This window comes from Triplophysa dalaica, chromosome 6, assembly GCF_015846415.1.
Source record: "Triplophysa dalaica isolate WHDGS20190420 chromosome 6, ASM1584641v1, whole genome shotgun sequence".
Taxonomy (NCBI): domain Eukaryota; kingdom Metazoa; phylum Chordata; class Actinopteri; order Cypriniformes; family Nemacheilidae; genus Triplophysa; species Triplophysa dalaica.
Window position 1 is genome coordinate 18,751,467 of NC_079547.1, and position 26,799 is coordinate 18,778,265.

Consider the following 26,799-nt stretch of genomic DNA (forward strand, 5'->3'; position numbering starts at 1 on the left):
CGGCTCTGCTGCCGTGTGCGCCCGCTACAGACGCTTAATAGTCTTTATTTAATTAAGCACATCTCGTTTTCTTCTTTATATTATATATTATATTCTAGACGTTTAGGCAGAAATGGCTGACACAAAAGTCGATATCAGCTCGGAAGTCTCCGCCAAGGTAATGCAACTCCTTATTTATACACTGAATTCTACAGATGCGGGTTTTTTAATCTTTTGAATAAATAAGACTGAAATATGAATCATGGTATGGAATACGCCGATTTATCCACCGCTGTCTGAACGCTTTCTGCAAATTTTGTCGGTGTTTTGACCGTTCGCTACCACTTTGGAGACTTCTTGTGATGTTCACGGGAAAATGTGAGGTGTTCTGAAGTTATGGTTTGTTACGAAGACCTTTGCAACTAAAGAGGTTTTGTTCTGATTCTGCGCGGGTTCTTTGTTTATACAGGCGGGTTTTCGGTTCCGCTTTGAGAAGTATGTGACAGAGATGGACGCAGATGATCGTGCGATTTCTGGCGTGCGCTTATTTGGTTTGTTGTACGAGTTTAGTTATTACTTCGTAGGCTCCGTTATTGAAGGTGCCTCGTAGAGTCCGCCAGACGCGGCGATACCTCAGCCCCGCAGCCCGATCTGTCACACAAGTTACTGCAGACCTCACGATTCATGATCTCACCGTAAATAAAATACGCTTTCCGTCAAGACCCAGAACGTGAGAGCCATTCTTCTACCCAATGTCGTCTCATTCGACTAAAATCAGGATTTTTTAACAGTTTTAATAAAATTTCGTTAACCTTAGAACCACCCTGCCTCAGATGTACCGTCTTTTTAACGGGAGTTTACCGAGGCTTCGATCGCACGTCAGTCAAGTTAAGGTTAGACGCAAAGTTCTCTTTTGTCGCGAAATGAAAGGTCAACTTTGCGATATTGGTTAAACACTACATCGGTCAGCTTTTGGGGGCTATGCTCTACCTGTCCGACACTTTATTCATAAGCGTCAGAACGGAAAGCACGGACTAGTTTTTAATGCACCTAGAACCGGTTGGGGAAATGTACAGATGTACATTATTTCTTTTAGTGATGTCGGTTTGTGCACAAACTTATTCCGCGAAAGCCCGCTGCCGTGGTGGTGCGGATGCAGCAGTCTGACTGACTGAATGAGTTCTCATTGTAGCGCGCTGCCTGCGCAGGATGTGAGCGCGAAACCGAAGTTACAGGGTAAACGAACATTTTCCACCACCCATGTCAAGTGTTTGTTATATTTCTGCTGTTATCATAAACGAACCGCTGTTGCTGGACAGTTGTGGGCAAAATAACATTTCTGACCGGTTTGTCCTTTGTTAGGCTATATTTATGCAGCCCCGTTTCAATACGTGCGAGTCTAAATTAATCTCTGAAATACGCAGATGAGTTCTGTTTTAGACTACAGATACTGCCCGTGCTATTTATTTGATGTATTTATGCATGCGTTTCATCATGTATATGGTAAAATCCCTCTCTATCGACGAGATTATGTTCATTATTCATGTGTGGCTCACTGGCGCTCTGTGTCGGTACAAAGCGTTGGCATGTAAGTTAATGGTGACGGCGTGAGAAGGCGTTGCAGGCGCTATGTAGACGCTAACCGGTTTAAAGGCTAAGGATTATGACCTACATTTTCTAATACGAGCGGAAGGCTGTTTAGCATATTATACGTTATTCTGATGAATAGTTTGCATTTTTATACTGAGACGATGCAGTGATTTCAACTGATATGCCTAACAAGGTCTTTTACGATGTCCTCTCAAAAATAAAGATTATTCTCGAGGGAACGATTTATAGCGCGTAAAAGAGAATTCTTAAAAGGGGCCGTAATGCTTAGCGCTATTGTTCTCTCTCTCTCTCTCTCTCCCTTTAGGGGTTTATATGGCCTGCCTCTCTTTGGTTGAGTTCGTTTGAGCGCTCTTATTGGCCGAGTTAAAATATTCTCTAATTGTGATCTGGAATTTGTAGTTTTTTAGCGGGCGTGTCTTTACCAAACGCAATGGTGTGGATTATGTTGTGAACTACACAGTTTATTGGCGGCAACGCCATCGACGTATCAAATTACAACACCTCAATATGGGCTTTAAAGCAGGCGGGGATGGAGAAGACACACAGCCAATGAATATAGAATATGGAAGTGTCGCGTTTCAAATGTGAAATGAAATTACGGTTCGCTGATATGTGAGGATGTGAATACAGCATTAATGTTTTTATTTCTCCCGTTTCTAATATGTAACTGAAGCAACAAAATATTTGTGTATTTTTTAGGACCTTAAAGAAAAGAAAGTGGTTGAGGAGGCAGAAAACGGAAAAGATGCTCCCGCTAATGGAAAGGCGGTGAGTTTTTTGTTAATTTTGTGACCATCGGCATCAGATTCTTAAAAAATGATCTATCACATTACACGAAACTCACTTTTTATCATTTACATCTTTTTTTTGTAGGAAAACGAGGAAAACGGCGATCAAGAAAATGAAGTAGATGAGGAAGAGGATGATGTTGGTGAGGAAGAGGAGGAGGAAGATGATGTAGAAGGTAAGGTGACCGGAGATCCAGCGGTCAGAATGCAGGATTTAAATCAACACCTCATCTGAAGTGGTGGAAAACGTCCTGCCATAGCGCCACCTATGTGTCAACAACTGAAGCACATAAACAAAGATATGTGAAACAGTATTTATGCTGTATTACAGGTGAAGATGATGATGAAGATGATGAGGCTGAGGGTGCTACGGGAAAGAGAGCGGCAGAGGATGATGAGGATGATGATGATGACGATGACGATGAGGCAAGTTTAACTTTTTGGTCATTGAGGTCCTTAGATAAAATAATAAAAATGATGTTTTCAACAGTTTACAAGCTGGTGTTTTAACTTTAACTCTGCATTTTCAGGATGACGTTAAAACTAAGAAGCAGAAGACAGCCGTGTAGTAAGCTACTTGGCTCGTAAAGTTCTCATCCCTCCTTTCCTTAACTTGTCCAATGGGGAGGAAACAGCGTGGTCATCAAGTAGAGTCCAGCATCCGTGTACACACACCTAACTGCAGATTTTGTAGAAACAACCAAGACTTCAAAGCTCTACCTTCTTACGAAATACTTTAAAAGGAAAAATTTGTTTGTATTTTTATTTACATTTTATATTTTTGTACATATTGTTAGGAGGTCAGCCATTTTTGACAGTGATCTCTGGTTACCAAACGGTGCTTTGAAGTTGATGCTTCTTTAAGGATTAGACTTTACTTGTGGTTTGACCATGTCATGTTATCTCAAAGGAAACTTGTAAAAAAGCGACAAAAAATGTTAAAAATGAGCGGGAAAAAAACTAGAAAAAATCTTTAATTCTAAGCATTCCAGTAACCTTGTGTATGTACATCAGTTGTATCATACGTAGTTGGATTGTATGAGAGGGCAAGGGAAAGAGAAGATTTTCTTCTTTTCCTTCTTGCTTACTAAATTGCTATCTATTTGTTGCCTGTTTGATGTATGTGTGAAATTTGTTGTGCGACAATAAACCGAAATTTATTTTGTGAGTTCTTAATTTTTTTCCTTTTATGACTTTTCATGAGTTTTAATGTTGGAGCTGTATGGGCAAGAATATCTGGGCAAGAACCAGCATTATCTTCAGATGCAGTTCATGTTTTTCATCAGCCTGTCAAAATGTACATCAATGTAAATTATTCAGGCCTTTAAGACTCCAAAATCCGGTATAAATTATATTGTGTTAAATAAAACTGTCTGTGTGAATTCTTCCATTTATATGCATATTTCTTTAGGGAATAAGGCTCACATCAGATGCTCATATATATATACAGTATATATATATACTGTGTGTGTGTGTGTGTGCATATATAATATATATATATATTTATACAGGAAGTATGAAATCTTTACAATCAAGATGATTGATGACTCTATTGACATTATGGTAAAGCTTTTAAATGCCACTGCCATTTTCCTCAACTTCATTTCTTTACTTATTTGTTTCATGAAGCAAGCTGTAAGCTTTGTATATCTAATAAGTTAATATTCAATATGTTGGATTTATGTATGAATAAAGTTCTGTAATAGAGTTCATTAGTATCACCAAAAAATCCATAAACCTGATCTGAGCTTTTGAGATAGTGAACTTTGAAATTTAGATACTGGATTCTATTTACAACTTCTCTCTGAGTATATTTACTTTATAAGTACACTTCATGAGGTGACCTAATTGCATTATAAGAAATGTTATACACAGAAAAAGCTTAAACCATTGTATAATTCAAACGTCTTCTGTAAAAATACAAACATATCCGAATAACAAGTTTTCCAAATTGCCTTTATGTAACTGATACAAGCATGGAAAAACTTGTCATAGACATTTATGTCACATATTAGAAAAGATGCACAGCACCAAAATATATGACAGTTATAAATGGAAACAGCCAAAGTGCTTTGGTGGTTTCATCGCTCAGAAAAAACACAGTGACAGTTTATATTGCACAACTGCTGTTACATACTTGACTGTTCGCAGAGAGATTTAACTGAAAAGTAATGAGAACCAGAGAAAACATGGCAAAGTGACTAAACATTCACATTTAAACAGATTTATCATACTGCAAAGGACAGTAGTCATGTTTATATTTGTAGGCCACCAAGCTGTGTTTACAAAAACCGGTTGCTTCCTAAACTTGAAAAGAAGTCAGGTTTAGGGGAAGGTAAAAAATCTGAATCTGTGAGGAAGCAGGCATGTTGGTTTAATGAGATGCCAGGGAATCAAAGGTTTCAGAGTCAAGCTTTCATTGGGAAAAACAAGTACTGTATGACAATCGACTGATCAGAATTCAGGTGATGAAGAGTTGATTGTCTAAATCAGTGAAATAAGAGTTATAGAGAACCGTAATGTTGGCAGGCGTTGGAAAAATTCCATATTATTTTCCTTAACGGACACATTTCCAACAAGCATTAACCTGTAGTCAGTAGAAGATGCAGGTGTGCCCACTTTGTTTATAAGGTGCATGGCGAGAATGATACTAAAACAAATTTTACAGGATACAAGATATCACTTGCCCAGTGAAGATACAAATAGCACCATGACAAAAAACCTGCCATCTGTGAGAAAGAAAAGAGAGGAAAACACAAAAAGTGATGCATGCTTAAACCTGCTGATCTTATTCATTTGTAATGCAGAAAAGTAGAAGCTGTATCATGGTATAAATGGGTCGAAAAGGCAATGCATAAAGTTCAAGTGTACGCAACAAAGTTTTGATCAATCTTAAATTTGATGAATTTAAAATGTATATGTTTATGTGTATGTTTATAATGTCTTATTGTCTTGACACTATCATGCTGGGTATTACCTGCAAATCTGAAGAGCTCCTAAACTTCATGTCCTAAAGTTCTCTTCTCTACTCTACTCTACAACGCTATTCTAAAGTTTTTGTGTTTTAAACAGTACTTTACTTCATAAACTGCAGTTATGAATAGTATGGTCAAAATGCATGATGCTCTCACAAAGAAAGAAATTTTCTCTGAAAAAGAGAAATTGTGATATGAATTGTGTTATTGCTATTTTTCATACATTCTGTTGATGTTGAGAAAGTTGAGACCTCAAAACAAGGTATTATTCCTTTATCACTGAATGTGTTTGCATATGCTTAAACTATACTATGACCACAATGGACCTCTCTGCTTAAATCTTCTATTGTTATGCATTTCTGAGACTATAAGTGACCAAACAGGTTTGGTTCGGTTTTATCATGAGCTTTGAAGATGTTATAGGGTAAAAGGGGGTGTCACATCAATAATTATAACTCTTAGACGTAATTATCTAATGTAAGTGGATTTTAATGAATAAAACACCGGGTTCATGACAGGTCTATGATTCTGGCGCCGAATGAATCTACATTTAAATTTGTCTTAATACGCTTTCCCCAATGCCAGACCTATTTTATGAGTAAAGCTTCAATTAGGGTGAAATCAAACAACTCTTTGAACAGTGTACAAAAACATGAATATTTCATGTGTTTACATGTGTGTGGGTGTGTGTGTGTATGTGTGTGTGTGTAAGCACATTTGGAGCACATTGACTTTTGCATCCAGGCCATTGTTAAGTGTGTTTACAGTGGTATAGAAAATAATAGTGCTCAAATATTTGTCTGTGTACTGTAAGTAATGTGTATCCACAAGCAGATGGGTCTATGAAAAATATTCAAATAATTATGTGTAGCATTATAGTATTGCTGAGAAATAAATGACATATTATTGGAAATCTAAACGGATTACTTTCATCTAATTACAATATTAAACAGCACAACACCTTTATGAATTTAAACCCTTGTGTTAACCAAAAGGGTTTAAATCCCTTTGGTGTTGGTAGCTGGTGCCCAAGATCTTGGCTCAACAATAATTCATTTTCCTTCAAAAACAAAACAAACAAAAAAAAAGTAGCACACACAGTCTTGACAAGGAATACAACCAAGCTTTTGTTTATGTTGTAAATATTTTTATATTCACCAAAAGCTAAACGATCATGTTTGACATTCTTTTCCTTTCCAACCATTAACAAAATGAATCAAATCCACCTGCATCTAAAATAACTTGTGTACAAGTGTAGGGTGTACATTTGTTTATCAAATCACCAACTAACTTACCTTATTTACATGAGAAATAACATTAATTTAAATACAACATTACACCATAACTCACAGATCTGTTCAATAAAAAGATACTTAAATTCCCTCTCGATTTTCTGAAAATCCAGAATCCTCCAGAATCCTCCGTCCACGGCAAGGACGGATACCTATATTCAGGTGCTGTTTTAAATCTTTGTCTCCTTTTGGTCCCATTTATGCAATGCATCATCCCAAGGCCAACCACAGGCATCCAACGCATTGAATATGTTGATTAGGCTGTGCACATTTTTACTAGTCATTCGTTTGCAACCCCCACTTTCAGTTTTCCATGGAATAATAAGTATGACACAGCACTGCTGTAGTGTGAACATCCAGCCTTGTGTCTTTCTGTGTGAATTCTCAGTCCAGTTTTTTCTGCCTGCTGAATAAACAGCATGACTCACAGTAGTCTGGGTGGGTGGGAACTGCACTTGAGACTCTCGTGCCACCTTGTGGTGCTTTTGATAATAGCCGATTTTCAGCTTCTATTGATAAAAACAAAATAAAGGTTGAGATTTTATGCATCTAAATTGTATTAAATGTACGATTTGATCAGATAAATATGATAGGAATGTGCATCAATTTATGCTTGATTATTTTGCATTGTTCTTGCATTTTTCTTATCAGCCACATAAATAAATACATTTTAAAAAGCTCGAATTATCTGTCTCTACTATCTAATTTATATAGGCTAAAGAATGCATATTCATATCCATATATATTTTACAATATCAAACGATTATTTTGGTTTAAATTTTGCATTTTGTTTTTTAACACGAATAGTTAAAAATATAAAAAAAACATTTTCAATTCTTCACTTTTCTGGGAAACTTGTCATATTATTTGATAAATTCTTACAGAAAAGTTAGATTTTTTTCTCACATCTTACATCGCACATATAAAGTTCTTGAGCAACTAAACTGTGTCTAATTTCAAAAGGCTGCGTCCTCGAGTCCTCCAGAGGCTACATCCTCTGAGGGATGAGGTAAACAGTTATCTGCCAACAAAGGATACACCCCGTGCATCCTCCGAATTCCCGTGAAAGATTGTGGCATTCGAAGATCTCGTTTAGAGTGTCCTACTTGCTTTTCTGAAATGTGACATCCTCGGTGCAGCCTTCGAATACGTCCTTCGGAGGACGCAGCCATCCGACGTGAGACATAGGTTTAGTATTTACTGAAACTTTCTGCCATCTAGTGGTGAAATCACTGCACCAATTTCTGAACATGTAAAAGTTGCACACAAGCTATATCTTCTGAAAAGTTAAAAAAAACTCAAGAAAATATCATTCAGGTAACACGATTATTTCAGACAACATGCATAAATAAATGTACTACATTTGATGCATTTGAGAGCCAATTTAAATATTTGAAAGATACAAGATCGCTTATAGAAATATTTTTTGCTCACTATAGACTGAATCTGACAATGCCCTTAACAACATTTTCCCAGGATTTCTATGTTCCATTTTTAGACATTTAGACATCAAGCATTCACTCTGTTTCAACATCCAGTGGTGTATCAACAATTAAACTCAATTTAATTCATTTAATTTGTTACAAAAAAAGTGAATCAACATGACTGACTACACACACATGTTTAGAGTGTGAATGCCATCACCCAAATGTTTTTGAATACTGTGGCTTTTAAACGAATATGTTAAAGGGACAGTTCACCCAAAAATGAACATTCTGTCATGATTTACTCACGCTAGTTGTTCCAAACCCGTATACATTACTTTGTTTGGATGAACACAGAGAAAGCTATTTGGAGGAATGTTTGTAACCAAACAGATCTTGGACCCCATTGACTACCATAGTAGGAAAAAATACAATGCCAGTCAAAAGTGCCCCAGAACTGTTTGCTATCCTACATTCTTCAAAATATCTTCTTTTATGTTCAAACATAACAGAAAAAATTTATCAAGTAATGTTTACTTCTATGGTAGTCAATGGGTATCAAGAACTGTTTGGTTAGCATTCTTCCAAATATCTTTCTCCGTGTTCATCAGAACAAAGAAATGTGTAAAGAATTGGAACAACCATGGGAACAACTTGCAGCACAGCAGGGCAGTGTTGGCCTGCTCACCGGGAGACTGCATTCATTCATTTATTTATTTATAAATTAGATATTATTTATTAGAATGATCTTACTCGTTGTATAAACACCATGCACTGTGCTGTGTTCTAACTTATCTGTTTTTCCTGTTTGCCCCTGTAAAGCTGCTTTGAAACAATACACATTGTGAAAAGCGCTATATAAATAAACTTGAATTGAATTGAAACTTGAACTTAAAGGTGAGTAAATGAAGACAGAATTGTCATTTTTGGGTGAACTAACCCCTTAATAATTGAGGTCAGCAGCTTCGGTTTCGACACTGGATCAAAGTAGCCCCTAGATGTCAGCATAACCCTGATATTTCACAACATAACATTGATATAGTATGCTACAGTGTTGTGTGATCTAGAATCTGACAATAAACCTAAAGGTTGACTTGTTTTTTATTTAGCCCTGCTGTGCACCATAAAATAAGGTCTTATGACGTTTAATACTCAGGGTTGGTTTTAATCATGATGTAAATGTTTGAATTTCTGGACACATGTCCCATACACTTGTCATGCAAACATTTTGATTACTCTTTCTAGGGAAAATAGGCCATTACATTACAAACAAAGTAGATGCAATTATAATACTTTAAGAATGGTGTATTAACAAGTCTATTCTTAGTATATCACAATTATTCTTACATCACCATTAATGCAATGTGGGACTATTAAAATCTATCTTTGTTGAACCTGGATCTGTTTCATGTCACACTGTGCCACACTGTAAAACTTTGCTGTAGTTTTTGCAGGTTTGCCAGTAACTTACTGTATATTTTATTACTATTTAACATACTTTCCAATTAGTACTGTTTCAATTACTTTAATCTAAATTAAAACACTTTTGAGATTCAAAACGCTCACGAAGAGATTGGCATTAGCACAGCAACACTGCAAAAAATGACATTCCCCCTAAGCATTTATCTCTTGTTTTCTGTAAAAATATTAAAAACTTCTTAAATGATACAAGCTATTTATTCTTGTTTTGTAACAGAAAAATATATAAACTAGGTAAGTTTATGCTTAAAACAAAATTGTATATTAAATCTACAGTAAGTTACTGGCAAACCTGCTGGGAAATTACAGCAAAGATTTACAGTGCAGTTTGGACCTGTTTCACTGTGACCTTACACAACCCACCATTGCAACTAATGTCATATTACATCACTGTTCCTTTTCTGATAATGAAATCATGTAACAGGTGAACTCATGTGCTTTTATGTGACAGTCACTGTTGCTGATCTGGAGCTTAACTCTTGGATGACAGCTTTCTAATAAGATCTGCTTTGAGTAATAGACTATTGTAGTGCAAACACAGGTTCTACACATACTGCAGGGTTACTCTCCTCTTAAAAGCAGATGAGATGAAGGGCAGGGCGATGGTTTGTAGACACCTCTCCCATCAGACACATAAAGATAGCAGAATCTGAAGGTGCCTTTAATTGAAATTGATCGCAGGACATTGCTGGCCTTGAGTGCATGTAGATTTGACACCATTGTACTTGTTAACAATTTGTCCGTGTAAGGAGGTGAGAAATGAGATGACAATAATCTCTTGGCAGTCTTTGACTGCAGGGCTCATTAGTACGGGGTGATTAATTGCTTCTGTGTTGCCAAAAAGCTTTCGAACCAGCGCCAATGATATGATATTTAAATGATATGGACGTACTATAATAATTATTGTGTTTTCATTGTCCATCAGATACGCTTAACTCTACCATTTTTTTGTATTTTTTAAATAAAACCACACCACAAACATAGACCAGTGGGATTTTTTATATAACTGTTGGTCTATAAAGAGAAAACTTTCCAAGTTCCAAAAATTTCCAGACAAAATCTTGTTTAAGAGGGACCGTTTTCGTTTAGCATACACTTAATGTCATTGGTTTATATACAGTAAATCATATAAATTAGACGCCTAATATATACAACAAAACCAAAGTGTAAGAGCAATGAAGTGTCCGTATATGACTCTGAACAGTTGCATTCCAGACCTAGGGCTTCAGTACGAGGGTTTAAAGGCATTCAGTTCAGGTTACAGCTATTCTGTCTCCACTTGCATGACTCCAAAGAAAGCAGAGGGTGTGTGCAACATTAAACACAGCTGGCAAAGTGGTATATTTATGTAAGCAAATCCAATAGAAGGAACTTTATAAAACACTTAAAGAATTATCTGGGATTTCCACATAAATGCAAGCTAAAAGTGAACTGGGATTTCAAGTGCTCTTATCAATTACCTCTTATGTGCAAAAAGTATAATAATAACATGGCTTATTTAGTTAATACACAAGATGGTGAGAATCAAGCTCTCAGATCAAGCATTTGCTAAGAATACATTCATCAGACGTAACCTAACAAGACCAGTCTTGTCAAACTGTGTGGGCTGTGGAGGCATTTGTCAATATTATGAAATACTCTTCAGACATTGCATTTATCGTAATCACTTTCTGCATTTTTCATGAATGTGTCATTTTTGTAAATTGTGACTATTATATTATATTTTATATTGTGCTGCCAATGATAACACAGTTTCTTTGTACAAGACTGCTCTGAAAAAATAGCCCCAACAACTGTCTTATGCGTTTAAGAAAAGACACCACTGTTTTCTGTGTGTGGCATGCTTCACCCCACCCATACCGTGGCAGTGTGACAGAACTCTGTGACTTGACATCCAACCACTCACAAGATTCAATGACAAAGGGCATTTGAAAAGATCACAACAATGGAGCTCAGTGAGAAACGTTTTTAACAGTGTGCCTTTGATAGTACACCAAAATACTCCAGTTTGCATCGTTTGTAATAAAAACTATTCTCAAACATAACATAGTGTACTACATTGAATACATGTTTATTCATATCGTTCTGAATGAACAAGTGTATACAATGTATGCAACAGTGAGAAACCTCTATGTGACTGACCTCATTGACATATAGTCTCTATTCGTATATTAATCTTGTTTTTATTTAGGGTAATATTAGGTCACACTGAATAAAATGAAGAATGTAATGCTATTTTCTATTCACATGTACAGGTGAGTATTGGAAATCTGAATTAAAGCAGGATTTTGGCAATTCCAATCTGGCTATTCAAGAGACTAAGCGCCAACCAGCCATTTCATCAGCAGGTTAGTGGATTATAATGATTGACCTGTTGTTGCAGAAAAAATAGGCTTAAACATAAAGAAATACAAATGAAAACATACAATAGAAATATAAAATGTAATAAGTTTATCAACATTAAAAGACATCTGCCTGTATACAGTAACAATAAGAAGTAAGCAATTGTAATGTTCTTGCTTGACTTTGTATTCTAAATATGGGACAAATTAGAACTTCTAGTTATATTCTTTGTATGTATATTTTTTAATATAAAAGTCACTGACATAGAGGCTTGGTTTAGTCTCGAAACCAAACGATGTTTGGGTATGAAGATGTTTTCAAAGCAGATGAGTGAAGAAACTCGAGCGCCGAGGGACGGCAGTCGATCATGTGATCTCTGCATATGAAGGTCGCCATTTTGCATGAAAGTTTGGGAATTTCGCACACACTGGAGGAAAGAGGAAGTTTTGCCCTGAAGAGGTTTCGTTTACGGACGTGAATTAATCCAGGACACCTGGCAGGAGGAAGCTGCAGAGGAGTATGGACGGGAACCGCTTTTGACTGAACGGAGTAACTTTACGCTTTAAAAGTGACTATTAGTCATTATTTCGGCCAGTTTTAACACTGAGTGCAACATATCGGGACCATTGTATATGTCTCTCAACTCCTGTGATGGAAACTGCTATTCGCGTCGGCATTAGAAGATTTACTCCATTCGTGCGTCATTGAGGAAAAACTTTCTAAAGTTGTATGAAAGTGTGTTCATGGAGTTTTACCGCAGCTGACATGTTATGAATGGATGACAGCAAGCGGTCATACATAGTTTTGATTGGGTAGGTGACAAATCAAACGGACTCATTCATTCCAATGGTTCACAGCAGTTACCCCTTTCACAAGTGTGGGACGTTTCTGTTTTTTTGAGACAATGCCCGTCAGAAAGAAAGGTAAGATTTCTATGAAATATATGTTGTTGTTAGCTGAGAGTGACTAGGTAAATATCTCGAGTCGTCTTGTTTTGTTTCGCAAGTGTTTCACGCAGTTTTTTATGATGAACTTTTCAGATACTCAGCGAGCGCTACAACTTCTGGAAGAGTACAGAACTAAACTCAGTCAGACTGAGGAGCATCATCTCAGACACTCCATTGAGAGAGTTATCAATGTTTTTCAGAGTACACTCTTCCAGTCTCTCATTGGTAAGTTAACATCGCAATTGTTTTGATTTTTCTGCCTTACCACACAAAAGTTGATTGTAAGACCTTTCAAGCTCCAAAATAAAAAAGCAAAAAGTGACCCGAATGACCTGTATGTGTGCTGCAAGGATAGACTGTTTTAACACACATTTTTGTTACAGTATATATGGTTGGACGTCTGTTTTAAAGCAATAAATAAAGTGGTCTTAATATAAAAAATGCACATAGGACTGCTATATTCCCTGTGGCTAAAAAAATGTTAACTTTTATAAAAAATGTTTTATAATTTTTTTTTACTTTTTGCATGCACGCAAGAGCCTGCAAAAAGCTCTAACAATACTTGTAAATAATTTGTAAACATTCATTATTTTTGCTGTTAGGTGCTTTGAAGTGTAACATTTCTCACTGGTGAATGACACATTGATGGTAAAAGGGTCATATGACACGGCTAAAACGAATATTTTTGTGTGTTTTAGATGTAATGCAATGTGTATACACCATTTAAGGTTTAAAAACACAATCTTTTCCACAAACCTTGCATGTTTGTATCGCCTCTTTGCCCTGGCTCTCTGAAATGCGCAGATTTTTGACAAAGCTCATCGCTCTGAAAAGCAACTTGTGATTTGATTGGGCAGTTAACCAGTGTGTAGTGATTCGTCGAATATTGCAAGCGTGTGACAGAGAATGTAACGCCTCTTACCAAATTTGGAACATCAGGTTCCAAAGCAATTGTAGTTATATAGTTATGTACGTATATATTTAGGCAAATCATACCACAAACTGACGTAGAATTGTGGGGGTGTGGTTTCACTAGGCGTTTTAGGCAGGTCTTGGTAAGCATTCACTTTAAGATAGTATGCATCTTTTGTTCTGACACTTTATTTTTTGCAATTTTACGTGTCTAATACATGCACGGGCAACTTATAATGCATCAAAGACACAGAACAACACATAAGACACCACTTTTATTTTCTTATAAATTAAAATTTTCAATAGTTTTATGTAATGTATCCCTTTAATTTTAGTTGATTTGGAATAATCTTAGTGTTTCCGTTTTGGGCTAGATCATTTGGGAGTTGAAGCAATTAAGATAAAATGGATGTGGAAATAACACATAAGCAGTTCTCTGGTAAAAAGCATAACCACAGATAGTAGCAAGTATAAGAGAGGTTACTTTTTATATTTTTGTTATTTGTTTTTTTTGTTTGTTTACCACTTTATTAACAGTTTTTAACCAGCTCCTACAAATCAGTCACAGATGAAAGATGAGATGAAATTTTTAACAAAAGGATTTACTACCAGATATACTTTCTGGTATACTTGATTCATTGAGAGGCAAATGCTTCAGTGCTTAATTACGCTTCTGGTTATGCCACACTTAGAAGTTTCCTGCCACTTTTTTGCACAATTTGGTGAACCCCAAACTGTAATCTCTGTCATCATTTACCCCGGTCTCCCTCATGTAATTTTTAAACCTGTAATTCAAAACACAAAAGATATTTTGAAGAATGTTGGTAACCGCCATTGTTCGGTTACAAACATTCAGTTACCACCAGATTTTTTTTTGCTCTTTAATATCAGTTCTGTATCTGGGGCACTTTTTTCAAACAGGGTTTAAACCTAATACCAGATTATTTATTATTAAATTATAATAATAAATGTTGGAGACCCTTTAATAGATTTCAAGACTCACTGAAGTGCTGTGAAATGGGATGATTTGTTTGGTATGTTGACTTAATTTCCATTGGGTAGAGTGGGTGGGACACATGAAGTTGCTTTACCCTTTAAAAATTAGTAAACAGCATTAGGTTAACCTCACACTTGATGAGAACTTGAAGTGCAGAATGATGTCATAAAAATCATTGATGTATATTGGTGGAAGTGAGACAACAAATTGCTTAGATTTTCTGAATGTGAACTTAATTTGTGCCTTATGTATATGTGAAGATTTATAGCTAGTTAGATTATATTATACTGTCATATGATGTGTAACCTTACCGGGAGTGTCAGGCTATTTGATATAATACATATTTCTATTATTAAGTCTCAATAGCATCTTATTATATGGATTATAAAATGTATTGGTTTGATAATCTTATGTTTACTGTAATCTATATGCAACCTGAATCCTTTTAGATATCCAGGAATTTTATGAAGTGAGTCTGCAGGATAATGAGAAGTCCACAGAGCCTTCAAACCTTAAAACCGGAGAAGTCTTTCCTCCTGTAAATGAGTGGAATCTCACTAGCCCCACCAGCACCACTGTACCAACAGAAACTGTGCCCAGCAACGGAAGTGATGAGGTAAGCAGAAAACATGTTCAGCTGAAGCATATATGTTTTTATTCAACTGAATAATTCTTGTTAACTGTATCTTGTATTTCTCAGTTAATGTTGCCCATTATGACATCATTGCTTGCGTAGCAGTAGACTTACTTTCCTGTGCAATGTTTTATAAAATGACAGGGTCCGAAAATATTGAAAATAATGTGTCTATAAACGTGAATGGGCTGTAGCTGTATGGTCGCTGAATCATCACTGTATTGCCCTGCAATTAAATTAGATAACCCTATATTCTTGTGAAAGCAGTAGTGTTCATTAGAGGTTTATAAAAATAACTTTTCCTCATAAGACTTGCAGTGTAGAACTTAGATGTGGTTGGTATCTGTATTTTACTGTGCTGCTATAGATGAGTTTCCCATTTCAAAGGCATGGCGATCAAAGCTGGTGAACCCAGAACATTATAACTTTGTTAAACTTGTGCGTGAAAGGGACATGTAATGTCCCTAAATTAAACATGATGCGGCGCATGTGAACATTTGAACCTAATGCAGTTTAAATGAAGGACTTCCAAATAAATAGGTGTTCTGAGACAAAAAATGCATAAGAATGTGGAATTATCATGTTATTCAGTAATCTTATTTATTTCAAATTGGATAAGGTAAGGTCATGCCTTTTTCATTAAAATTGTTGCTTACATTCTTGAGATTGAGTTAAATGTACCATTTTTATAATACGTGCACGTCTCACTTAGGTCTATAAAATGAAGTCATAAATGATTCAAATCAGTGTTTGAATGTATTATTATGTCTCCTCTGGCAAACAGGGTGTATGCCATGGTGTTTAGTTATTGATATTTATGCTCTTTCAACCTCTGTTTCTCCCAAATGTCGCATAAAGATCACCGAGTCTTCCATTTAATTCTGAGCGCTGGGATAGGATATTCAGAGCAGTTTTTTTTTGAAAGAATCACAGAAATACTGTGTTTGGAGTGTTTGTAGTTGTATCAGCATACGTTGGCAAATAAGAACTGTGTAATAATGTTGAGTATGACTTTCATTGCAGAAGGTACTCTTGTTCTCAAGAAGAATTTTAAGCCACTTCTAACTAATAAATTATTTTTATAACTACATTTGCAAACTAACTAATATTCTAAATCGCAATTTTAACATTATGTTCCAAAGGTTATTATGACTTAGAAAAGGAGTTATATGTGCTATAATGTAGGATTCCATAGGGATAATCCTCAGATTTGTGCAATCAGTAGCTATTATACTGCACATAAAAATCACAGTTTTCTCCCAGAAATTGTATTATAACTTGAAAAACTTGTTAAAGTTACCTTCTATTAGGACAATTATGTACATCCACTTAAGGTAAGAAATGTATTCACCTGGGACAAAAAATAATGTGATCAATACACAAATCACCCAAAAATATACTTTTGCCTTTGCCATACATAAGAATTTGGAAACATAGGTGTTAGAGCAGTTCTGCCCTTTTCTTTGTGTAACATGTTTAGTGCACATACCTTGCGGAGATATTTGATGTGGAAACGAGAGGGCAGAGGCGTTGCGTATGACTCTTCAGTTACGGGTTCCCACACATTGACGCGCAGGTCCACGTGGGTCCAGATGTGATAACACATTACGCGGGTCAGTTTCCCCGCGGTGCCGCTATCAACTCTGGACGCGCGTCAATATGAGTGCAGGCGTTCTTCTCCTCAGCATCCCCAAAACACCGCAGATGTGGTTTATGTCGACTGATTATGTGAACGCGCACGGTGTTTGCGCAACTGAAAGTAAGTTGATGTCGCGCGCGTATTTTGGCGACAGGATTAAAGCTGCAGGAATGAGATGCTGAGAGTTTGCGGGCGGAAAAATGGACTGTTTATGCATTGTTAGCACAAAGGTAAGACATCTATATGCGTTTGTGCAATAGCCTGGGTTAAATATAGTTAACGACATGTATACTTAAGATAAATAGATGCCCAACTCGACCACTCGTTTGAGACTGAACCATGTTTTTTATAGTAAAAGTGAAATGTTCATGTTTTAGTGGATTTAATTGTGTTAATTTGCCACAGATTATCACAGTTTTCATAATATTATATCTTTCCTGTAGCTCAGTGGAAAGAGCATTGCGTTAACAACGCAAGGTTGTGGGTTCGATCCCAGGCGATTGCACATACCTATGTAAAATGTATAGGATAAAGCAATAAAAATCGTTTTGGATTAAAGCGTCTGCCAAATGCCTAAATGTAAATGTAAATATGTTACACTTGGACCAGTTTTAGTGTTTGGTGCTATGGGTTTAGTTTATGCCTTATGCTCTATGGTCTTTTCAGAACCTGGTAAAAATAATTCTATGTTTATTAAATATATTAATAAATTACATGAAGAAACGCAGGATGTTTCCTAATCCATTGAGTTACAAATGTATGAATACTTTTAACCTAGTCGGAAGAAATGGTGCTACGTTATATGAAGTAAGATGCATATATTGTAATATAAAGTAAGAATGCGTATATTGTAATATAAAGATACAGCATGATTATAATTGGTATTGCCATGTGCAGTCACTTAATGGATAGCATACTTTTTAAAGATGTGCTATAGGACATAGTGTTATGATTGATGCTGAATGTAGGACGCTGTAATGTTTTTTTCTGTCTCTTTGGGCAAAGATCTATAAAGCCAATGAGATGAGGGCTCCCATTTCAGTCTGAGGCAAATGTGCCATACACTAGTTAAGAAAAGAGAAAAGAAAAGAGAAGATTAATGACAGGGCGTTCCCAATGTGATCGGAAATGCTGTTGAGTGGGTGAAATTTGTAAAAGGTTTTTGAAAGGTAGATGCAGTTTTTCATCATTACTTGCCGAGCTATTACTCATCGCCGCAACAGAGTTGAGTAATTTAGTACTGAAGTTTTTGAAGACCATGACATCTGGAGGAACTGAGAAAAATGCGCGTAATTGTATAATCATATACCAGGTTCATCAGTTATTTTTTGAGTGGATTAGTGTATGTAGTGTAGGATCTACATTTATCACAAGTACTTTTTGCAAGTGAATGCCGCCTGTAACACACTTAAAGGCATGCACCTTAAATATGCAAAATTACTTGGGGAATTATATAAGAGACACTCCCTCAGAGCTGCTTGAAGTGAGTTATATTGGTCTGGAGTGGCAAATGACAACATGTGCTTCTGCAAAGGCATGGAATTAATTCCCTGGGGGGAAAATCACCTTAGGTAGCTTTCAAAGTCTTGCACGCTTGACCTTCCACAGACCTTCCTATGTGTTCAAACAGGCACACGACCACTAGCAGACCTGCAGCACTTATTCCAACTATGGCAGTGATCAAATGGAGCGATGTGCATCAAGTAGAGAGTTCCTTTCTAGATTTTCAAAATGTCCAGGATGACATTTTAAAATCTAGTGGTTCTTGCGCATGCATAATTAATTTTTTCCTAACAAGAATGTCATAAAGTATTCAGTGTTAGTTTTGTCATATGCGATTCAGTTGTCCCCCATCTTCATAGGTTTGCCTTCACTGAGTGGTTTGCCCTTTTCAAGAGCATCTCTTTAAGAACATAATAAGCATGGTTTGGAAAGAGCAGACCGCTGTCTGTTTTAGGTGACTTTAAGTATGTTTTAAAGTGCTTCTGATGTCAGTCTTAAACTCAGTTTATACTCGTGCGTAGACCTACGCCAGAGCCTCTACGCTGTAGGCTACATGTCGGTTTTAATTTATACTTCTGCGTCATTGTCCGCGATTACCACTAGGCGTCAGTGTCCACGCACCTGTTGCTTGTGTAACCAAGAAGAAGCAGCTCGTTTGAGAAGCATTGGCAGTGATAGCTGCAAGTCAACAGTCACTTTTGTTGCACAAATAATTTAGTTAGATAATAAATTCGGAAATGAGCTTCAGTAAACATGACGCTATTGTGGAGTTTTCAATTTCATTTCATGATTGACTGACTTTTATGTAAAATTAGTTGAAACACCTAATAAGCAAGCTACTTCGTTGTAGAGGTACACCTAGGGCTGGGGCGATATACATATATCGCAATTCACACTAATTATACCTGTCTAGGGTGATTCTGAAATCGTAAAGGTTTCGATTCTGTTTTTATGCACAGCTCTTTTGTGAACTTAGACTCTTTGATCAGTAGGAAGTACTCTATCTTAAATCACTATGAGATTGAGTCGTTTATGATTTGCATTTGAAAAAGTCATCATCTAACATCATCATTATGAACCTAAAAGGTTTGAAGAACAGCGATAGAATATGACCATTGGCATTTCCTGGAACTACAGGTGTGTCCCAAATCGTGCACTTATGCACTATTCTATGCCATTTTCCAGTATAAATAGTGTGAGTAGTGCGTTCACCTTGAAAATTCTCAAAAAGAAGTGCACTTTAAGTACCCGGATGATACACTTTTTCAACAGAAAATATGAAGCATGTAACCGTTGAAACTTTTCACTCTCAACGGTTCCATATTTAGAATTTCTGCGCAAGACCACCCTCCGGCTTTTGGATGTGGGGGCATTTAACCATAGTTCATTGAGAAAATGAGCAGAAGAATTGCAAGATATATCGTCCCAGCCTTAGATGCATCGATATATCAGCAAATAATCGGTATTGGCGGTATCAGCCGGTTAAAGTATTTTCACACTATTAGCTATCGGTCGATGATATATATCGTGTCAATCAAAAGAGCACAGGAAAATGCAATTAATTTGTGCTCTGTATATAGAAATGTTATCAAACATCACCAGTTTGAAATTCAATATGAATTAATATATGAATTATTAAAATCTAAATTTTAGTTTTTACAATTGAAAAATGAAAGGTATTTTTGGTCATTTTTCTCCTTGTCATTTCATCATTCGGTCGTCATGTCAGAGGAAATGCAAAACGTTGTAAAAGGGGTATGATTGGACATAACTTACAAAGTACATTCTTCTACTTTCAATGTCAAGAGATATCTTGTCATCCATGCTATGACCCCTTTAATGCATAAATAACTAATTTAACCTGTTTTGAAAAAATAATCCCAACAGTTCTATTTTTAGCTAATGTGTTCACTGAACATATTCCTCCACCGGTCGTGGAACTGCATAAGTGTAATCTTTTTGATTCTTATTTTTGAGAGCTAATGGTGTCCTAACTATAAAAAAACGGACTTTGCAAGCTTCAGAACATAAATGAACATACAGAACAAACAGATATTTTAGTCCCGCTTGATCCTTACAGTAGTTGTGCAAGTACAGTTGTTTTATATTTAAACTAATATTGATTGATTGGTTAGCATTGATAGTTACGGAATTTTGAATTCTTTCCTCGGATGAACTTTTTTGTAAACGTTTCCGCCTCGGCTTACCCCTTAAGCTTTAAGAAGCTTACCGTTTATCCTTAATTGTCTTTAGAATGACCTGAATTGAGTAGCTTCATATATAAGCTGTGGAAGTATCATTGAACAGTTTCTTTACTGTTGGTCACTTTGTGGCGCCATTCTTTGAAGAATAAAGAGGACGACCTGAATTAATGGAGGCTTCAGACGAGGGATTGAATGTAAAGTATCTGGCATTTCTGGGACGGCTTTTGATTAGTAGCAATTCAGGAATTGCTTGGTTATGTCACAACATATCCTGTTTTGTATATTTGTTTGGTTTACGTCAACTGTATATATATACTTCTCAAGATATACTGTTATATGGTGTATACTTAGTACAAAGGTAGCAACTGTGGTCATACTGCTGAGTCCAAGAATACAGCATTGTGCCAAGTTTGTGTGGATGTAAAAAATATAATTCTGGGATTATTAGAGGCTGTTAACAATATTTCTGGAAATTTGGGATAATTGATTGCACGATGAGGAAGTGATGTTGGTGCATTTTGCGGTTGGTGCTGTGCTTTTTTCTTCAGAATGTAGGTCTCCTTAGATGTATGGTCATGTGCTACATGAGTCCTGTCTCTCACAGCCGTCTGTCAGCTGCAAAAATGGCACACAAGCTGAATTTCTTTTTAGGTTATTTAAGTTACATATTTATGCATTGTAGTGTTACTGAATGCTGTTTAACCAAGATGCATTTACTGTAACACAAGGGTGATGTACAGTAAGTAGTACTTGGTTGTCTGTACATTAAACATGAGAACTTGCGTCATAATATTTAATTGAAATTAGTGGTGGGCATAGATTATTTTTTTTAATCTAGATTAATCTAGATTAATTCCAAAATTAATCTAGATTAATCTAGATTAAAATGGCTCATTTGAATTCTGCCGAAGGCACTCAGAATATGTGTGCTACCCAAATAATCACTAAAAGTAAGTCTTTTAGAACGGGTTTCTCAAGCCAGGTGGCGCATTAGACCAGGGGCTCATCTACTGTTTCCAAAATGCATCACAAACTGCTTGAGAAAGCTGTTCTACTATGATAATTGGTGATGAAAATTAAATTATGTTCAATAAAATGAACTTGTGTTTACTTCCGCATTAGCTAAGGGATGATTTCCATTTAGGTGGTACTTGAGACTGGAAGAGCTCCTATAGTACATTTACATTTAGTCATTTAGCAGACGCTTTTATCCAAAGCGACTTACAAAGAGTGAGGGAGCAACAAGCGATATGTCATACAGGAGCCATAATACATTAGATCTCAATACAAAGTTACTGGTTTCAACTAAAGCTAGACCGCTACCTGTTGAGAGAAAGTGTTTTTTTTAAACCAATTCCGCATTGCACAAGGTGCAAACAACCTTAGTCTTGTCGATGTTTCTATTGGGAAGCTTCTTAAAAATTAATATTCCCTGAAGCAAACCCGGCGGCTTCATAGCTGCATCCATGTTAGCACGTCACGTTTGATGCGGTAATTTCACAGTAACGTTATGTTGTGTTCAGACCAAACGCGAATGGCGCGTCAAGCGCGAGTGATTTATATGTTAATGAAAAGAGCCAATAGACCTACTTGCTGCGCGAATCGCGCGAATGAAGCCCTGGTTATGAGATGATGAGGCTGCGCTAAGGACGCGAATGAAGCCCTGGTCATGAGATGATGAGGCAGTTTCTGCTTCCGCGAATGACGCGAATCACGCGAGTTGAAAAATCTCGTTCTCGCTCCGTACAGTGCAGTTAAACTGGTATACATCCGCGCTAAAATATCAAGGTGAAAGTCATCATAGCTTGCGTAGTATAGACCCAACTTTGAGAATAGATTAACGGCGACAATTTTTTTAACGCGCGATAATAGTCTCACTGCGTTAACGGCGTTAACGCCGTTAACGGCCCACCACTAATTGAAATAGATATATTATTTTTTATTTTGTTATGTGAAATAATGTCATCAGGTATCACAGAGGTCAGTGGTGTAAAAACAGGTGTGAGCCATCGGCTGTGCACTGCAAAAAATTACATTCTTGTCTTGTTTTTAGTAAAAAAATATCTAAAATGTCTTAAATCAATATCTAATTACTTGACAAGAAAAGTGACCAAAAATGAAAATGAGATAAGGATGGTAAAATTAAGCAAAAAAAAAAAAAATCTTCTTATGGGGTTCAAAAAGTAAGTTTCCCTTTTTCTCAAATACCTAATTCAAGTTTCTTTCTCTCAACCCATTGGCAGATTTTTTGCTTGAGTTTACCACAAATTTACTTAATTTGTATACGTTTCTCTTTAAAAAGAGACCAAACATCTTGGGTCACTTTTCTTGTCAAGAAAGTACATCTTGATTTAAGATTGTTTAGATATTTGCACTACAAAACAGACAAAAACACTAGTGTGTTAGTATAAAATATGTCTTATCAATATTTTACATGAAATAAAATGTCAGTTATGTCATTTAAACTCTTATAAGAAATGTAGAGGTCTTTACTGGTTGATCTATTGCATGCATTTACAATGAATAGGGGATGAAGATACCGAACAAAAAAGATGCATAAGTGCATTCAAGTAGTAAAACTTGTGTGGTCCAAATCTTTCAGTGCCAGACAGCAGCTTGAATTTTCCACTGAAAAGTAGTCATGAGTAACCGGAGGGTAATTGATGACAATTATTATTTGGGTTGGGGTATTTCTATAAATACAGGCACGCAGTACTCTATGTCCCGCACTTCTCTCTCATGCACACAGTGGCAAGCTTACCACGTGGGCGACGCGTGTTGGGAGATCCAGTCTGGTTCAGTGAGATCCCCAGCTGTTATGTCTTGATTATTAACTTGTTGGTTGTCTGTTGGATAGAAGATTTTTTTATTTTTCATTCTATTTTAGGAAGTACATGGCTGTTCTGTTAGTATCGTGCATTGTGTCGTATTTAAAATGCGATCGGGTTTATAACTATATTTTGAGCAAGTACCATCACAATATTTGGTTTTAAGTGCATGGTTACCGTGGTAAAAATAATCCACAGAAAAGACTATCACAGTATTTATCGATATACCACATGTGGAGTTAGAGAGATGATAGAGAGTTTATAACTATTCTGATTCTGATTCTAAGTGCAAAAATTTGAAAGGGCCCTTAATAGTTGACAATTACGATATGTGTAGAATTGACACGATGTCAATAATAATGTTTTTACATCACGGTTAATGACAATACCAGTATATTGTGGAAAAATTGCAAAATTCTTTCCATAACCTTAAACGTTTTTTGTTCTAAACAAAAGTTGAACCATCTGTATGTAAAATAATACAAACGTAACAGATCTGTCACTGAAAACTAAATTTGAATTTTGACAAACAATTAAGACAAAAGCACTACTTGGCTAAAAACAATATTTAAACAGAGACCCGGATCAGTTATAGCAAAAATTTTACCATTATCGATTCGAATACCAACCAGGTTTGCTGGAGTCAGTTTTTGAAAAAAAAAAAAAAATTCTTTGTAGGCTTTGCGTTTTGCTGTAGCTGAGCTGTTGTACAAGAGAGTCTAACTCCAGTGAAGGTGACAGCATGGCACAAGCAATCTAATGAGACACCTGTGGTGAAGCTGGAGGCTGTCGCCCACCCCTGAGTGTGACCCCTCTGGACAGAGAGGAATAAATTACCTGTCAGCGTGAGTGTGTTGAGTAAGAATGCCCGCTTGTTTTGTGCTGCTGGCCATTGTGCATTGCTTATTTTAAGCATCACTGCAGTCCTTGAAGTCGCTCTCAGGGGACTTTGAACAAAATCTCTTGAAATACAGCTGCACTTTACTTTTATAATGGTCGAGGTACTGTTGCCAACAATGAATACAGAGACAGTGAGTACACATTGCACAGTATAAAGAATACTTTTTCTTGTCCCAGTTTGATGTGTGTATAAATCAACCCTATAAAAACACTATTGTATTTATATATTTTACAAACACATAGAATGTAAACAGTGTGGCTTTGTGACTCATTTAAAATGTCTCTGTATGCTTGAGCAGTCCTACATGTCAACTTTTGGCTTAACCAGTGACATGACTCTGGGACGGCCGAGCCTATGTATTGGTGTCAATATTTGCAGACAAAGGTGCTGGGCGGGTACCAAAGTACTCTGATATTGCGATTATATTTATTAAAGGGGCGGTTACCCAGACAGGGATTATTTTAAACCCTAGTTAGATTAGGATATTTAACTCGTTTTTAAAAACATAGTTTACAAAAAACATCATTGCTTTGCATCTCAAGACAAAACAAACAGACTGGTATATTTTAAGATATGTCCGTATAAATGGTTTTCGATCAAGGCACTTCTAACATTTAAATTGGTCAGGGACTAGGCCGCCCCAAAGAGTTCTTCTAAGTATATGTTTAGCTTCATTCCGCTTTTTAAAAAGTTTGAATACAGGCTTTAAAGTTATCTCATTCATTTGTTAAGATAAATGTCATCTATCACTTAGGAGTAATACAAGAACAGATGGCACCATCAGAAGTGATCTAGTGGTCGGCTCACTTTATATTATCTTGCTAATTACAAGCTTATTTATGTAAAAATGTAAGAAAGAAAATAGATGCAAGAAAACTGGTTTACCTGGGATGGGACTGTTTAATCAATTTAATTCCCAATTATTTTACAAGCTGTCTAATTCAGATGATTTCACGCAATCTAATTAGTTTATTTTAGTACGGTCTGCTTTCGCTTCATTGACGGCAGGTTTAGGGGTGAGGGTTCATTATTTCGTTGTCTTTATTAATGATACGTTTTTGTATAATTCACATTGTATAAATGCATACGAATTGATGTTTTCCTATGAGATCCGGTCGGTATAGCAGTAGCAAAGATATTTTACTGCATAATTCTGCAACAAAGCATTTCTGAGATTTTAATTGTGAATTTTGCATGTGGATGGGCTTATGGAATTTTGTGGGTTGAGCCACTCTTCAGAAAAGACCCTGTGAGTCTTTGCCAGGTTTTTAAGGCATGAGTTGGAACACACATTGGAGCAGATGTGGAGACTCCTGCACCACACGTTTTAGTTCGAAATCCTTTCAATGTCATGAACTTTTACTCTCGTAAACACACTAAGTAGAGTGAGTTTGCTGGGCGGTGAGGTGTCTCACCCTGCTGAGAGCTCAAAGCTTTGGAACGGCTGCTGGAGTGATGTTAGCGTGATTTTGGTCGGTGTGGGCGGCAGGAAGGGTTGGAGGTGATGCGAAGGAGCCATGAGTCAGTTTCAGCTCTCATAGGTCACCACCTGCAAGCCACGTCATTCTTATATTTACAGACAAACTATGACAGTTAAGAGCTGTATTATAATAATATTATTTTACAAAACACTTGTGGTCCATTTTCTGTGTACATATCTGTGACAGTGTTGGTGGTTATAGAGAATGCATATTGTGACAAATATGGGTCATTATACATGTTAATGAACTCTGAAGCAGTATACAAGAACAAATTCATTGTGCCATTTGAACTTTGTGATGTTTCTTCCAGATCCTCTGACCTTTTTGCTCTTCTGTATTATAGTCTCAGTCTTGAGTGTCTTCAAGAAATTTATTGTAACACTGCCCTCTACTGTACCGAGTGGTAACCTGTTTTCTTTCTAGCTTTATGGTGTTCTGGTCAACTAATGCTGGAATACACTACAAGACTTTTAAAATGTTTATTTATTTTTTAACTAGACATCATAAACTTGCAGAAATTTGTAATGTTTCAGATAGAAACACACTTACTGATCAAATCTGCACAGACTTTCTGTAAACAAGTCCAGACTGAAAATCTGGGCAATATCTGAGAAAAAGTCTTGTAGTCTATTTTAGCCTTAAACCATAACTTAAAACCATAAACAAAACTTGCAAGTGCTTGTTCACAAAACCTGTTCAGACCTGTAGACACTGCAGCTGAATACATTCGACACTCCTACTAAGAGAGAGTTTAACATTTTTTGAAAACATTTATTTATAAATTTATTCTCAGGTGTGACAACCACATTCTTTAACTGTAAAAAGTCTTAATTTTAGTGTATTACTTTTTTATTGGGTGCAT

The 26,799-nt window shown here is 36.3% G+C and overlaps 2 protein-coding genes across 20 annotated transcripts in view; both read left to right on the forward strand.

The window, feature by feature from the left end:
* The first annotated feature begins 6 nt into the window (after window positions 1-6).
* ptmaa (prothymosin alpha a) lies at window positions 7-3,554 on the forward strand. Its single transcript, XM_056749653.1, has 5 exons — window positions 7-157; window positions 2,290-2,358; window positions 2,464-2,554; window positions 2,710-2,804; window positions 2,909-3,554. The coding sequence occupies exons 1-5, from the start codon at window positions 113-115 to the stop codon at window positions 2,945-2,947; spliced, it is 339 nt and encodes a 112-aa protein (XP_056605631.1). The 5' UTR covers window positions 7-112; the 3' UTR covers window positions 2,948-3,554.
* An 8,742-nt stretch (window positions 3,555-12,296) lies between these two features.
* Window positions 12,297-26,799, forward strand: part of dlg1a (discs large MAGUK scaffold protein 1a) — a 93,904-nt gene continuing 79,401 nt past the window's right edge. For 9 of the 19 annotated variants that reach the window (XM_056751310.1, XM_056751311.1, XM_056751315.1 and 6 more), the window contains exons 1-3: window positions 12,297-12,814; window positions 12,932-13,063; window positions 15,197-15,363. In XM_056751310.1, coding sequence (XP_056607288.1) covers window positions 12,796-12,814; window positions 12,932-13,063; window positions 15,197-15,363 — 318 coding nt within the window. In that variant the 5' untranslated portion in view covers window positions 12,297-12,795. The remainder of the gene's footprint in view (window positions 12,815-12,931; window positions 13,064-15,196; window positions 15,364-26,799) is intronic. The other 10 variants (XM_056751317.1, XM_056751318.1, XM_056751324.1 and 7 more) reach the window with 2 other exon arrangements.

What these genes read in the sequence shown, in the direction of transcription:
- ptmaa (XM_056749653.1), top strand. Translation starts at nt 113, where the DNA reads ATGGCTGACACAAAAGTCGATATCAGCTCGGAAGTCTCCGCCAAG. An exon ending in GGAGGAAGATGATGTAGAAG is followed by an intron (nt 2,555 to 2,709) that starts GTAAGGTGACCG and finishes GCTGTATTACAG; the next exon opens with GTGAAGATGATGATGAAGAT. An exon ending in ATGATGACGATGACGATGAG is followed by an intron (nt 2,805 to 2,908) that starts GCAAGTTTAACT and finishes CTGCATTTTCAG; the next exon opens with GATGACGTTAAAACTAAGAA.